We start from the raw sequence: 13,435 nt of genomic DNA, 5'->3' as shown, positions 1-13,435 counted from the left end.
AGGGTCCCGGGTTCGAACCCAAGGGAAGATATAGATAATATATTTCCCCTAACGAACTCGAGGCGACCATCGATAGACAGCGCCTTCACTTCCAACCCATCTAACTAATGGCAGTAAATTGCAATATAGCGATATGACCAGAGTCGGTGTTTGGTGAAGTAGTATACTGACACTGGTCACTGCTGAGACCTATGAAGCGCCCGTTCTGATGGAGGTATTCCATCAAAAACTTGGTTTATATGCTATATGGACCATGGGGAAAAAAAAGATGGCCTCATTAAGATATCCTGAAAAATTTTTTGTATTCCGATGAGTGGTTTTAGAGAAAAACTATCCAGAGTACACACGGGAACTTTAATTTTAATCACCCTGTATATTCAATCCGCTACCGGGGAAGGACGAGAAAATTCTGATTATAATACTTACCAGAACATTCGCTGGCAGATAATATTCTTATCGTTCATAGATAAGAATAGAATAGTCCATTATAAAAATACCAATCACTTCTACCTAGAAATGACTGACGTCTATTTCAAGAGAAATTAATTCTTCAAAACATCATAAGAATTAATTTTAAGGTTAAATTCCATTGAGAGAAAACTGTTTCAATTAGGGTTATATGAAAACAAATGCATCCGATGCGAAAACTCTTCGATTCCACGAAAGTATTACGTTTATTGATGGAATTTACACAATCCGGGAAATAATCTCTGTCGGTCAGCTGTGGCATGATCCGATTTTTCTCATAGACATTGGCGCATATGTTTGGACAAGAAACGATGAGATAATGAATAAATATGAGTGAAGTTTCATTGAGGACGATGCTGAATTGATGGTCCAAAGCTGAACTGTCCAGGTAGACAATTATTTCGAGAATCTCTCTCTCTCTCTCTCTTGGTGGTTATTATATTATTTTGATTGCAGTTTTTCATTTAGTATTTATTTTCATATAAGCTATGCTATTTTTTTCCAATTTGAATGTACACGTAGAAATATTAATTCGAATTACGAACCAAATTATATCATAATTTCAGGCACAATGTTGAACATGAAGCTCGTTTTGGCGATATCACTCTTGTCTGTAGCTGTGGCTTTCCCACACGGTAATATCCGTATCTGATATATAGGAGTGTCTATAATAATAAAGTCCGGCATAGTTCTGAACTGTCCATAGCATAAACCCTCTGAACGGCATTGACGACGTAACTCGCCTCCTTAAAAGGCTGCTTATTTTACCATTGACACATTGAATTTTTACATTGAATTTTGATGTCGTCTAAATATTTTCATATTAATTAATGTTTTAGTTTATGATGAATTCAAATTTTGAACTTATACACGATATAAATTTTCTTTCGTGATGATGATGCTGTGGCAACCATTATACTTATCAGGGGAGTTCATAACCTTTTCTTTGTCTACTTTTCTGTTGACTTGAAAGGAAAAAAATATTTATACCAAAAATAAGTGTATAAATAGGGTGACCATACGTCCCGTATTTCCCGGATCAGTCCCGGTATTTTCTGGTTTTTTTTTTGGTCGTCCCGACTTTTTGACAAAAGTGTCCCGGTTTTTTCCGTGTTTTACACGAAAAGCCTACTTGAATTTCTATTCTTTATTGAAGTCAAAGATTGACATAATTTTTCAACTCACAAATTATTTTATGATAATTACAACTATATATGAGAATATTAATCTCCCACATTTGCCTTGGTGATCGGTTTTTCTTTTTTCTCGTGGAATGCATTTTAATCCAATGCAATTTGCAGTAATGCATCATTTCTCTCCATTGTAATTTTTTCGTAATTTCAACAATATTTGGCAACTTTGTTTGGTTTTGGCGTTATTTTTGGCGATAATTGGCGGTGTCCCGTATTTTCCCGTATTTGGAATCCCAATGTCCCGTATTTCTCTCGAGGAAATATGGTCAGCATATGTATAAATAAAAACAATGATATTTGGTATTATTAATAGCTGAATAATATTCATTATATATTGTTGTAAACACACAAAAATAGAATTGTTCTCTCATCCAAGTTTACTGACACCCCGAAATTTCAACAAGGAACCCTGATAAGGATTCCCCGATGCGTATCATATGTTTTTCTTAGTTATTTCTAATCTAAAAAAAAGGCAGTTCTTCAGTATGTGTTGTATTATTATGAGATTTTCGAAGTAGAAAATTTCGATTCCAATCTCAATGGATATAGAAATGTAATTTATCAATATTATTCTTTTTCTCTGTCAACGATCACAATTCAAGACGATGTATCAATCGACGAGGGACATGCCGTAGTGGTGAGTATCGTTTATTGATGATTATGATTACATCTACTTGGATATTCTCCATAACGAGCGTCATCTTAATGAATTCGAGCGTCTGGGAATCGAACAGAAAGAAATTCACAGAAATGTACTGAGAAATTGTATTTTCCTGGATGTTATGCCGAAACTATTATTTGGAAGGAAAAGTGGTTTTGTGTCTCTTCCGGGAATCGAACCTAGGTCCCCCCTTGTATATCGGGCAAGTGCGGTAACCAATAATCACCAAAAAAAGCGTGGCTCTGGTGTGTGTGTAGGTTAGCGCACTTGAGCCGCTGTGATATAAACAGAGAATCAAGGAAATAAATTCCAAATTTATGAAAGAAATAAATGCAGAAAGAAATAATTTTAGAATTAATGGAAATTTAGGGAATATGAATTTAAAAAATAATTTAAGAATCATCCGAAATATACCGAAGTAATCAAAATTCAGAATTAATGAAAGAAAAAAAATTCTAAATTAATGAAAGAAAAAATTCCAAATTAATGAAAGAAAAAAATTCAAAATTAATGATAGAAAAAAATTTAAATTAATGAAAGAAAAAAATTTTAAATTAATGAAAGAAAAAAATTTTAAATTAATGAAAGAAAAAATTCTAAATTAATGAAAGAAAAAATTCTAAATTAATGAAAGAAAAAAATTCAGAATTAATGAAAGAAAAAAATTCAGAATTAATGAAAGAAAAAAATTCAAAATTAATGAAAGAAAAAAATTCAAAATTAATGAAAGAAAAAAAAGTAAAAATTAATGAAAGAAAAAATTCAAAATTAATGAAAAAAAACCTTCTAAATTAATGAAAGAAAAAACTTATAAATTAATGATAGAAAAAAAATTCAAAATTAATGAAAGAAAAAAAATTCAAAATTAATGAAAGAAATATTTGAATCTCATTTAAACTCCAGAATTCATTTGAATGTTTTGAGTATTCAAGGTAAAGAATTATTGAAAATTATCGGAATGGCCTTGAATTATTTAAGCTCCTTCACCGTTTCACTCGGGCCACATCCCAGCTGGACCGCCCGTTATGACGCTGGAACTCATCATGAAGCAAACCCAAATAGACTCACTGAAAGTTTTTTAATAACGTTATAATTTATTATTCGAGAAAATAAATACATAAAAAATTGAACATTTAATACCGAAATTTATTTGACTTTATGATACTACGTGGTGAGCTTTTTCATTGATCGACATGAATTTTTATGTATAGGAAAGAGCCGCGGCGGTTGCCAGCGACAAGAGCTTGTGGACGAATGGCATCATATATTATGCATTTGACCATAGAGCAGGTAAGTGACACGGAAAAAAATGTGTATATAGAATGAAAAATAATTATTAGCTTTCGTTATACGACTTGGGGGGAGAGTGGTTATAAAAGAAGTCCCATTACTTACAAGTCACTAAATCAGTGTTCTGGTCAACCGCATGCATGACCAGATAAAGACGATGGTATAAGTCTTCCTGCGGATCACTTATACCTTCGTCGCACGCCACCTCTGGTCCGCGGACCATAGGCTGAGAAACGCTGCACCAAGCGCATTGTTTAAATTGGTAGTTGAAATTGAATGTGAGATTGTATAGCACCCCCTTTTGAGAGGGTCTCAAAGTTGGGGGACATTTTTTTATTGCCACCTCTGTATTATGTATTTAATTAAATTAATAATTTGTATTTCATCAATCACTTCCCACACAGACTTCCTCCGAGGTGATGTCAAAGCAGCCATGTCGCACATCGAGAAAAACACATGCATCCGATTCAGGGAAAACTACGGCAAGAACCGCATTTACTTCACTGCCGACGCAACTGCTGGGTGAGACATTGATTTCATTAATTCATCAACACCATCTTAACCACTTTGCGATCAAGGACGTAATATTGCGTCGAAAGGCCAGCCAGTGGAATAAATACAAAAAAAAAATGTTCTCTCAGTTTTCTTTCCTCTCTCCTCATCACCGCGAAGTTTTTTTTTTTTTGCAACCCCACGAAATAAAAGTAGTTATTTTGGCCTCCGTGATGTATCCTTCTACTATATACATCTAAGAGCGGAAGAGAACAGATAGGCGAGGGTGAAACGAGAAATCCACTTCATATCTACTCTATTATCTGTAATAATTGCAGATAAGACGGAGGGAAAGAGCTAAGAGTATAATAGATGAGTATATCCTGTATACTTATGTATTATACTGTTTTCCTTTTATTTGTTTATTTTTCTTACTTTTCTACTTTTTCTTTCCTTCTTTTTTCTAACATGCGGTTTGGTTAGGACAAGGTTATCACATTTATCGCCGATTATTCAAATAGAGATTATCCGAATTTCTTGCCAATCGCTTGTAAGCGAAGCGGTTAACTGAAATTTCAAAATACAAAAAAAATTATTATATATATATATATTTGCTTATGTTACTATTCATAATCATCGCGAATTTTGGTAACTTTGATAAATTTCCCTAAATACAAATACAAGGCCACAACAGGCAAAATGCCCAACGAGGTGGCTGAGAAAAAGCCTAGTCACTTTTACCCCAGATATAAATAATATAACCATAGACCGTTGCTTTTTTGTTTTCTACACCTAACCATGTGACGAGTGGTAAGAAGGAATTCCTTGTTATTCCAATGGCCACTCCTTGGGTAGACACCGTGAGTGTTTAAGAAACCCCTCGATATGCCGAAATCCTGCCGTGCTTTTGGTTGCAATGTATCATTTATTAAAGTTGCCAAGATTACCTTCCACAGGCGAGTTAGATTTCCTTTTTGTATTAATATTTAGTAATTGAATACACTGCTGGCCACCCAAATTGCAACACCAAGAAAGACAAGAGATATCGCAACAATATTTATTTTGTAGATAACATGTTGACCAAGCATCAAATGATTAAATTTATAGACTTCTGTGAAGTGTGGTTCCTGCCAAAATCAGTAGCCAGAGTAGCCGCAATTGTTGGAGATCACCGCTGCCACACGCCTCGGCATTGATTCAAAGAGACTTTGGATGTGTTCTTGGGGTACAGCAGACCAAGCAGCTTCCACGCGTTGCCAAAGTTGATCTGGTGTGGCAGCTGGGGATGTAATCTGGGTCAATCGTTGAGCAACCGTGGACCACATGTTTTCTATCGGCGAAAGATCCGGAGAGCGAGCTGGCCAGGGAAGCAATTCAATCTGGTGATTGACGAAGAACCTTTGGACAATGCGTGCCGCGTGTGGTCGCGCATTATCCTGTTGAAATATGGCTGTGGGCAAGCCCTGAAGGTAAGGAAGGACAACTGGCTCCAACACCTCGGAGATGTAGCGCTGGCTTTTTAAAGTACCGGCAATGCGTACTAGAGGAGTGCGAGAGTGATATCCAATACCGCCTCATACCATAATACCCGGTGCAGGACCAATGTGGCGGTGCATAACGCAGTTGTTCAGCATCCTCTCTCCACGGTGTCTCCAGACTCGAATCTGACCATCGTGGTGTTGCAGACAGAAGCGTGACTCGTCAGTAAAGACAATTTCATTCCATTGTGCCGTCCACATCCTTCTTTCATCGCACCATTGGCGGCGGAGACGTCTGTGGTTCTGCGTCAAGGGTAGACGAAGCAATGGACGTCTTGCGGACAGACCACTCTGCTGTAAACGGCGTCAAATGGTACGCGCAGACACTGGATGATGCGGTACAGACTGAATGTGCTGTGCTATGGCTCGTGATGTGGCTGAGCGATCCGTCACTGCCATACGCACAATACGCCTGTCATCACGTGAAGTGGTGCACTGAGGTGGATGCGATCGCACACGTCTGTCCGTCGTACCCTCCTGCATCCAACGATCACATATCCGCATTACAATTGTTTGGTTTCGTCGAACACGACTACCGATTTCCCTGAAAGATAATCCACAATCTCGGTAGGCCACTATCCTTCCTCTGTCGAACTCGGATACTTGATCAAAAGATGATCGCTGTTTTCTACGAGGCATAATTGATCGTTTTTTTTGAAAAGATCACAAGAAAAACACAATTGCCGTACTTCAAATCGTCGAAATCTCCAAGCCTTAAATAGCGCTTTGAAGTGGCGCCACAGGCGCGCGTGATGTGCGTCTGCGCTGAAATTCTAATCATTTGCATATCTCACCTCCGCTAATGCATATTGTAAATTTCATATTATTTGCATGCTTCCTTCAGGGTGTTGCATTTACGGTGGCCAGCAGTGTATTTGGTTCGTCGCTCTGTATTATGAACCACGAAAATGAAAAATGAAAAACAAGAGGGAAATTTACATTACAATAATAGAGTTACCGCACTAATTAGGAATTTCACTTGTGAAAGTTAGGCGCCGTATACTTATTACTTTTGTTTATTAAAATGCTATTTATTGCTGCTTTTAAGTAAAGTTACGAATAACACGGATCTAAATTTTCTTCACTCATTACAAGCAATGTTTCGCCAAGTACGAAGGTAGTGTACCATGGTCTTGTTATTCAGCTCGTCACGGGGCGGAGGGGGGGGGGGGATGCGTGCTTCAAAAAAAGAGGAGACCGGACAATAGGACGTGCAGTCTAGTTTATCTCATATCTATGCATACCTGAGATTATGCGAAATACCCAAGAGTAGTTGGCGAATTTGATCAATTTGATAGTATGAGATCTAGTAACATTTACATATATGTATCGTCTTTCTTCCATTTTTATTTTCTGAGATGTAAGTCGTATCACGTATTAGTTGATTAACAGTAATTAACCGATCCAGTATGGCTCTCAAAATTTTGCATGTGCATTGGATATTCTTGAAGGCACATTCATGGATTTGTCGCCCTCTTACTATTCTGGTCTAATTTTCTGGACCCACCCATGACTAAAATTTTCCACTCTGGGATATAGCTGTCTTGTCCCTTGTCAGGGTCGACTGAAAAGCTTCATGGGCCCGTGGGCAAAGCGATGGTCTGGGGGCTCTCTATCCGGCTGAAAGTGCCAGCCTACCGTTTTTTTGGAGACGTTCAAATAATTTTCAGTGCTCAACGAATAAGGCAAATACCAGGACCTGGTATTTGCCTTATTCGTTGGCGACTTTTTGAGTATTATTAGGCAAAGTCATCTACTCTTCCGTTTTTTTTTTCAATAGCTGTGAAATAGCCTACATGTGGTAGAGTTATCAAACAATGTCTATTCATGTTTTAAAGCAGGAGTCTTTAAACTTTCATACATTGCTAGACCAAAAAAATTCCACGACTCCCGAGCGCCAACAAGTCATACGGCAGTGTCAGGATTCATAGTCACATTCTAATGTCTGGGCACAACGGGGCCTTCGTTATTTGATAATTTTATTCATTCTGAGAAATTATCGTTTCATTCAGTACAAATTTTCGTGGTTCCCACTTTCAAGGCACGAATGCGAGCCGTTTTCCCTTTCAAAAAGTCTCGCCACAGATAGCAGCAGACCTACATCGGTACAAATGTAATTCAATCATAACACATCACTCACTTCACTTCTCAAATATGGATGGCCGCTCTGAAAAATCAAACACAACGCTGCATACGCACTCAGACTAATGGGTACACGCACTGTTACACTTCCGGTAGTAGATAGGTAGTAAATCGCCCATAGATGATGAGAGACCTGAGTTGTGCTCGGTTTGAAAGAAAGAAAGTTCCATTGATTCTGAAATTATTTTTTCATCAAATACGAATGTCTGTGGCGTCGCCGCCGCTACGAGTGGGAAAAGAAAGCCACTTCCTCAGAGCGGTGATTGATGTACGCGCTCAAAGCGCCATCATGTGATTATTCGAGTTATCACGCAGTTCGTTTCTCGTCCTGTACATTAGTATGTTGTCTAAATAAAGTCCGTCCTTTCGTGTAAGACAAAAATGCATGTCTCTGTCTTGAAACTACACACGCAACCGTCTAATAATACAACCGACGCTCTCATAATTACACTATATGTCCATTAATTCTGGAAATATTGCTTTGAATAATTCTGTATTTCTTTTAATAGTCCTTAAAATATTTTTCATTAATTATAAATTTTCAAAATTGAGAACACTTTTTTCCACTTATTCTAAAATTATTTTTTTCCAATTATTCTGAAATTATTTCTCATCAATTATGGAATTATTTCTTTTCAATTATTGAATTATTTCTCTTGTCTCTCTCTACTAATAATAATAACGTGATCTTCACGTATTCCCAAGGGATCAGCACATGATCCGTCCCGGGAATTCGTTAGTATTAGTAAACATCCATGCCCGAACCGGGATTCGAACCCAGACCTACACAGTGAGAATCTAGTTCCCTAACCACTCGACTGCCAGGCGGCAACTATACTATTTAATTGCATTTTCAATTGGGTTGGTGTATTTTTGAAATATATGGCATCCATATTTTTAAGAGCATCTTTTTCTCAGCCACCTAGTTGGGCATTTTGCCTGTTGTGGTGTTGTATTTGTATTTGTATTTCAATTATTGAATTATTTCTCTGCAATTATTGAATTATTTCTCTTCAATTATTGAATTATTTCTCTTCAATTATTGAATTATTTCTTATTAATTCCAAAGTTATTTCACAAGCTATTCAGTTTCAAATAAAAGCGTCAGAAGTTAAAATAGAGATAAATAAAGATAAAAATAGAACGCGAAAAATAAATAATATAATAAAAACCATAATATATTTAGAAAGACCACGTTAATGAAATACATAATAAATATGGAGCTAGCACATGAGCTTTTACAGAATTTATAGAAGGTAATTGAAAATGAAATATTTTCAAACATGAAAGATTACTTTAAAAATACTTACTGCCAGCGGGCCATGCAGTGAAGACCCTTGTTTTTAAACATATTTTAATGGGTTTTTTTTTTCCCCAGCTGCACATCTCCTGTGGGAATGACCGGCGGTCAACAGACATTGAACCTTGGCCGTGGTTGCCGTGCTTTCGGCATCATCCTTCACCAACTCGGACACGCCATCGGATTGCTGCACGAGCACACGAGGTCCGACAGGGACTCATTCGTGAACATCATTTGGGAGAACATAATCCCAGGTAAAAATAAAATTTGAACTTATCTCCACGAATGTGTAGGATTGTATAGCACTCCTTTTGAGAATTTTTTGCTCTGGATGTATATAGCGTACATTTAAATTTCGGTGTTGCAATGTTCCAGGTAAACAACATCTTTTCGTGCAACTGGCACCAAACAAGAACAGGCTGCTGAGCAGATTCGATTACCAATCCATCATGATGTTCGGTGAGCACGACTATGCCACTGAACCAGGACTTAGGACCATCACTTCAAACACGCCTGGTGTCCAACTGACTCCACTCAGACAGAAGAAGGGACTTTCGGCTCTGGATATCCAAAAGATCAACCAGCTGTACAAATGCAACGAGCCATGAAATTGATCGACGGCCAATCACTGAAATAAACATCATTTAAAAACATATATATTTGTCCATGTGTTGAAAAAAACAACAAAAATTGCATGTGTCAATGGTCTAGGTCAGGGTTGCCAACAGCTGGCCCCGCGGACCTTGTGTGGCCCATGAAGTGATTTTGTGCTGCCCGCGACAAGGTAAAAGTACCGTGAAAAAATTAAATTTGTCATCATTATTTGAACTATCGGGGGGTTCCAACAGCAGATTTCTTGATTAACAAACTGCTCACAAACTTCTTATTTCTAGTGACGAAATTAATTTAATAACTAACTAATTAAGTCAATTAATAATGGAGCGGCTTATATATCGAAGTTGCACCACTGATGCGGCCCGCGACGCTTTAGTGTTGGCCCGCGAACAGAAGTTGGCCACCTCTGCTCCAGGTAAGGGGAACAATTACCATCGAAATAATTTGTTCAATGTATTTGAAACGAAAAAAATTTTTTTCAGGGATAATTTCACACATTCAAAATAATTTTTTAAATTTTCATTGGTTCAAGACACATCGTGTCCCTTAAATTCGTAAACAGTCTGAAATTCCTTAATATTGTAATCGGTATGTTTGAATGTGGTCTGCAGAAAAAATTATTTTGCAGACCACACAATACGGAGGGGAATTTTTTCTGTTGAGAAAAAAAAATAGTTTGAATTTTCATCGAGAGTAGGCGCTGCAAACCAGTCCGATAGTAGTGGTTGGACCTGAAATTCTCTTCAACCTCTTCTGTGTTGGTGCTTCATCCACCAATGTCAGCATCAGAACGAAAACGTAATTTAAGAGCAAGGAACCAGGAACTTCAGAAATGAGTTGTTAATCGTAGGCTCTGGATTGTAAAGAACTCTGATTCGAATATTTTCAGCGATTTTTTCCCCTTTCTTACAGCGTCTTCTATCGACAAAAATCGAAACTATTTTTTTTTCTGTACAACAAAAGTAATGTTTTCGAAAACCGCATCGAAATATACAAATTCCATAATATTTCCATAAATTCGTAAATAGTTTCAAATTCCTAAAAATTGAAGGAATCGGGAAATTTAAACACGGTTTCCGAAAATGTTACTCTTTTCCTCGAGCGGAAAACAATTAGTCAAACTTCTCTGCAACAGAGGGCGCTGGATATCTTTCCAGTAGGAGAGATAGGATCCGAAACCTTTCTTCAATCCCTTTTATGTTTGAAATGTTCGTGAAGCTTCAGCCGGTGATTCGTGGCTGATGTAGAACGACTTCGCCAATAATGCTTTTTCACCAATGTCAACAACACAATGGCAACCTCATGTAAGCGCCAGAAACAAAAAACAATTCAGAAATGAGCACCAATCGTACACCCTGCATGTTCTAGGACTCTGGTTTGCGTATTGACAATGTGATTTACTTCTGTACAATGCTCTCTCTCTCTCTCTATCGACAAAATTTAAACCTAAATTTTTTCCCGTACCAAAAAAAGTCCCGATTTGTGAGAAAAATTTTTGTCACAAAAACCACATGCAAATGCACTAATTCTTTCATTTTTTATGAATTTTGAAACTATTTACGAGTTTATGAGCCACCCTATCTATGTGTTTAAGTTTTAATTAGAAAACTATTTTTGTTTATTCAATAAACTCTGATACAAAAGTGAAATAAATTTAAATAACTAACAAAAAGAAGTGAAATTTTAATAAAATTATGAGAAATTGAATAAAATTGTCCAAAAATAAAAATTACATGTTGAAATCAAATATTTAAAAAAATAGTTAAATAAGGTTCCGCCGAGATTTGAACTCAGATCGCTGGATTCAAAGTCCAGTATGCTAACCATTACACCACGGAACCACGTTAACGCGACGCACTAGTTTCTGCCGCTGAGCTTTACAATTCTATTGATTTTACGACCAGATGATAAAACAAAAACGCATTGACACTTCCAGGAAACACGCAATATTGCGATGTTTTTGAATGGGATGATTTTGATTTTGCGATGGGATGAATTTACATAATATTGAACGTAAGTAGAGATCGTGAGAGCGGGAGAGTGACCAAAAAAAGGGTGATCTATAGCGTTTTGGTTCTTAATCTTTTTCAAGCCGAGAAACACCAAACTCTGGCCCTTTCTTGCACGGCAGACTTATTGTAATGTAATCGCTTAATTTCCCAAATTCTTAGTCCATCGCCCCCTTCTTCAGAATTTTTTTTCTCTTATCGCCCACCGGATCAAGCGCACCCATGGGATACTATTTTTATACTAGTGGCTTCTATCGGACTATTCCATCGCCTACCAGGGGGCGATATTTGCCCACTTTGGGAAACACGGCATTACCGCATAAGCTTTAACCCGTTAACCCGAACAACCGTAGAGAAGTTGCTCTCACGGATTGTCAGTAAAATCACTACCCATCTTCTCTTAAAAAAAAAAAAAAGAAGTATAAATTATCAATATTTCGCGAATAAGTGGTAAAAATCAAATTTGTATATATTAATCAAAAATATATATAACGTACGTATACAGAAGCGAAGTTGCTAAGTATGGTAGAAAAATTGCCAAAGGTGTAAAAATTAACCGCTACTACAAATCACGGTGGATCATAACCCGGGCAACGCCGGGTATTATAGCTAGTATACTATAATATAGGATGCCTGATCTGATGGGCCACGCTAGGAAAATACAAACGCGTAGTACAATTATGTAACACGTTTCTGCCGGCGCGAAATTGTCTAATTCAGTTCACGCTGCGCAACAAACTTATTCCTAGGAAAACCCGGCTTAAACGAATATTTCAGGGATGCAAAATCGGGGTACATAAAACGTTTTTCCCAGTGGGTATCTGCATCAAGCGAAGCTTCATTCAATCAACTACGTCAGTGATTCCCAACGTCTATTGGAACATTACGTCGTCGTACGTCCCCCTGGAAAATTCCAACGCCCCCCCCCCAGGGGGGCGGTAGAAGCTACGGGTATACATAGGATCCTGGATGACTTTTTTTATTTAGCTAAATAAAAAAAAACAAAAAAAAAACGGAAATTTCAAACCAAAATTGAATTCAAATAATTACAGAAAAATGGGAATTATTCAGAAAATCTAGAAAATTTTTGCACTGAATTGTTCATTAAAAATCCCTAATTTGAAACAATCATGGAAAAGCGAAGGTTCCGCCGAGATTTGAACTCGGATCGCTGGATTCAAAGTCCAGAATGCTAACCATTACACCACAGAACCACGTTAACGCGATCTAACTTGTTTTGTACCGCTGAGCTTACCAATGCTATTAAAGGGGGAAAAAAGTGATTTAACGAACAGATATAAGACAGGTGATCGAAAACCATGAATCATCCGCCTTGCAAAAGTATGACGTCAGTGTTATCGCTATAGCTGTTCTTCCTCTATCCTGATTGTTTTAAACGATTTTCAAGCCCTCCGTTTAATGCAGCAAACCTATTTTTCAAAGATAGATGACGAATTCACTCTCCTTTATCGCTTTCAGACCAGAGCATTGATTTTTTTGGAATTTTCAAATTTCTTTTTGCATTTTTGATATTCAAAAAATGCATTAAAAACATAAATGTCAAAGCGCGAAACTTTGTTTTTTAACTAATTTTTTTTTTTTTTTTTTTGTGAAGAAATAATTTACTTCGTACACATTTTTTTAAACCAATTTGATGCAAGGTATCTCCATCTTCATATACAGTTTTTCCCAGAATTACATTGCTAAATTTCATGTAATAAATCACA

At 37.1% G+C, this 13,435-nt stretch overlaps 1 protein-coding gene and 2 non-coding genes across 3 annotated transcripts; 1 reads left to right on the top strand and 2 right to left on the bottom strand.

Moving 5' to 3' along the window:
* The first annotated feature begins 502 nt into the window (after nucleotides 1-502).
* On the top strand, nucleotides 503-9,739 carry LOC149083998 (astacin-like metalloprotease toxin 2). Its single transcript, XM_089234349.1, has 7 exons — nucleotides 503-856; nucleotides 1,035-1,103; nucleotides 2,264-2,298; nucleotides 3,534-3,612; nucleotides 4,017-4,134; nucleotides 9,163-9,338; nucleotides 9,460-9,739. Exons 2-7 carry the CDS (start codon nucleotides 1,040-1,042, stop codon nucleotides 9,690-9,692), a joined length of 705 nt encoding a protein of 234 aa, XP_089090475.1. The 5' UTR covers nucleotides 503-856; nucleotides 1,035-1,039; the 3' UTR covers nucleotides 9,693-9,739.
* Nucleotides 9,740-11,468: 1,729 nt separating this feature from the next.
* TRNAQ-UUG (transfer RNA glutamine (anticodon UUG)) lies at nucleotides 11,469-11,540 on the bottom strand. The gene has a single exon. It is a non-coding gene; the product is annotated as a tRNA-Gln (tRNA).
* A 1,310-nt stretch (nucleotides 11,541-12,850) lies between these two features.
* Nucleotides 12,851-12,922, bottom strand: TRNAQ-UUG (transfer RNA glutamine (anticodon UUG)). Its single transcript has one exon. It is a non-coding gene; the product is annotated as a tRNA-Gln (tRNA).
* Nucleotides 12,923-13,435: the final 513 nt, after the last annotated feature.

The sequence above is a fragment of the Pholcus phalangioides genome, unplaced genomic scaffold, assembly GCF_987345545.1.
Source record: "Pholcus phalangioides strain wild (caught in Gottingen) unplaced genomic scaffold, Ppha-v1.0 ptg000008l_1, whole genome shotgun sequence".
Taxonomy (NCBI): Eukaryota; Metazoa; Arthropoda; class Arachnida; order Araneae; family Pholcidae; genus Pholcus; species Pholcus phalangioides.
The sequence above is the reverse complement of the archived record's forward strand: the minus strand, read 5'-3'. Positions and strand labels throughout refer to the sequence as shown.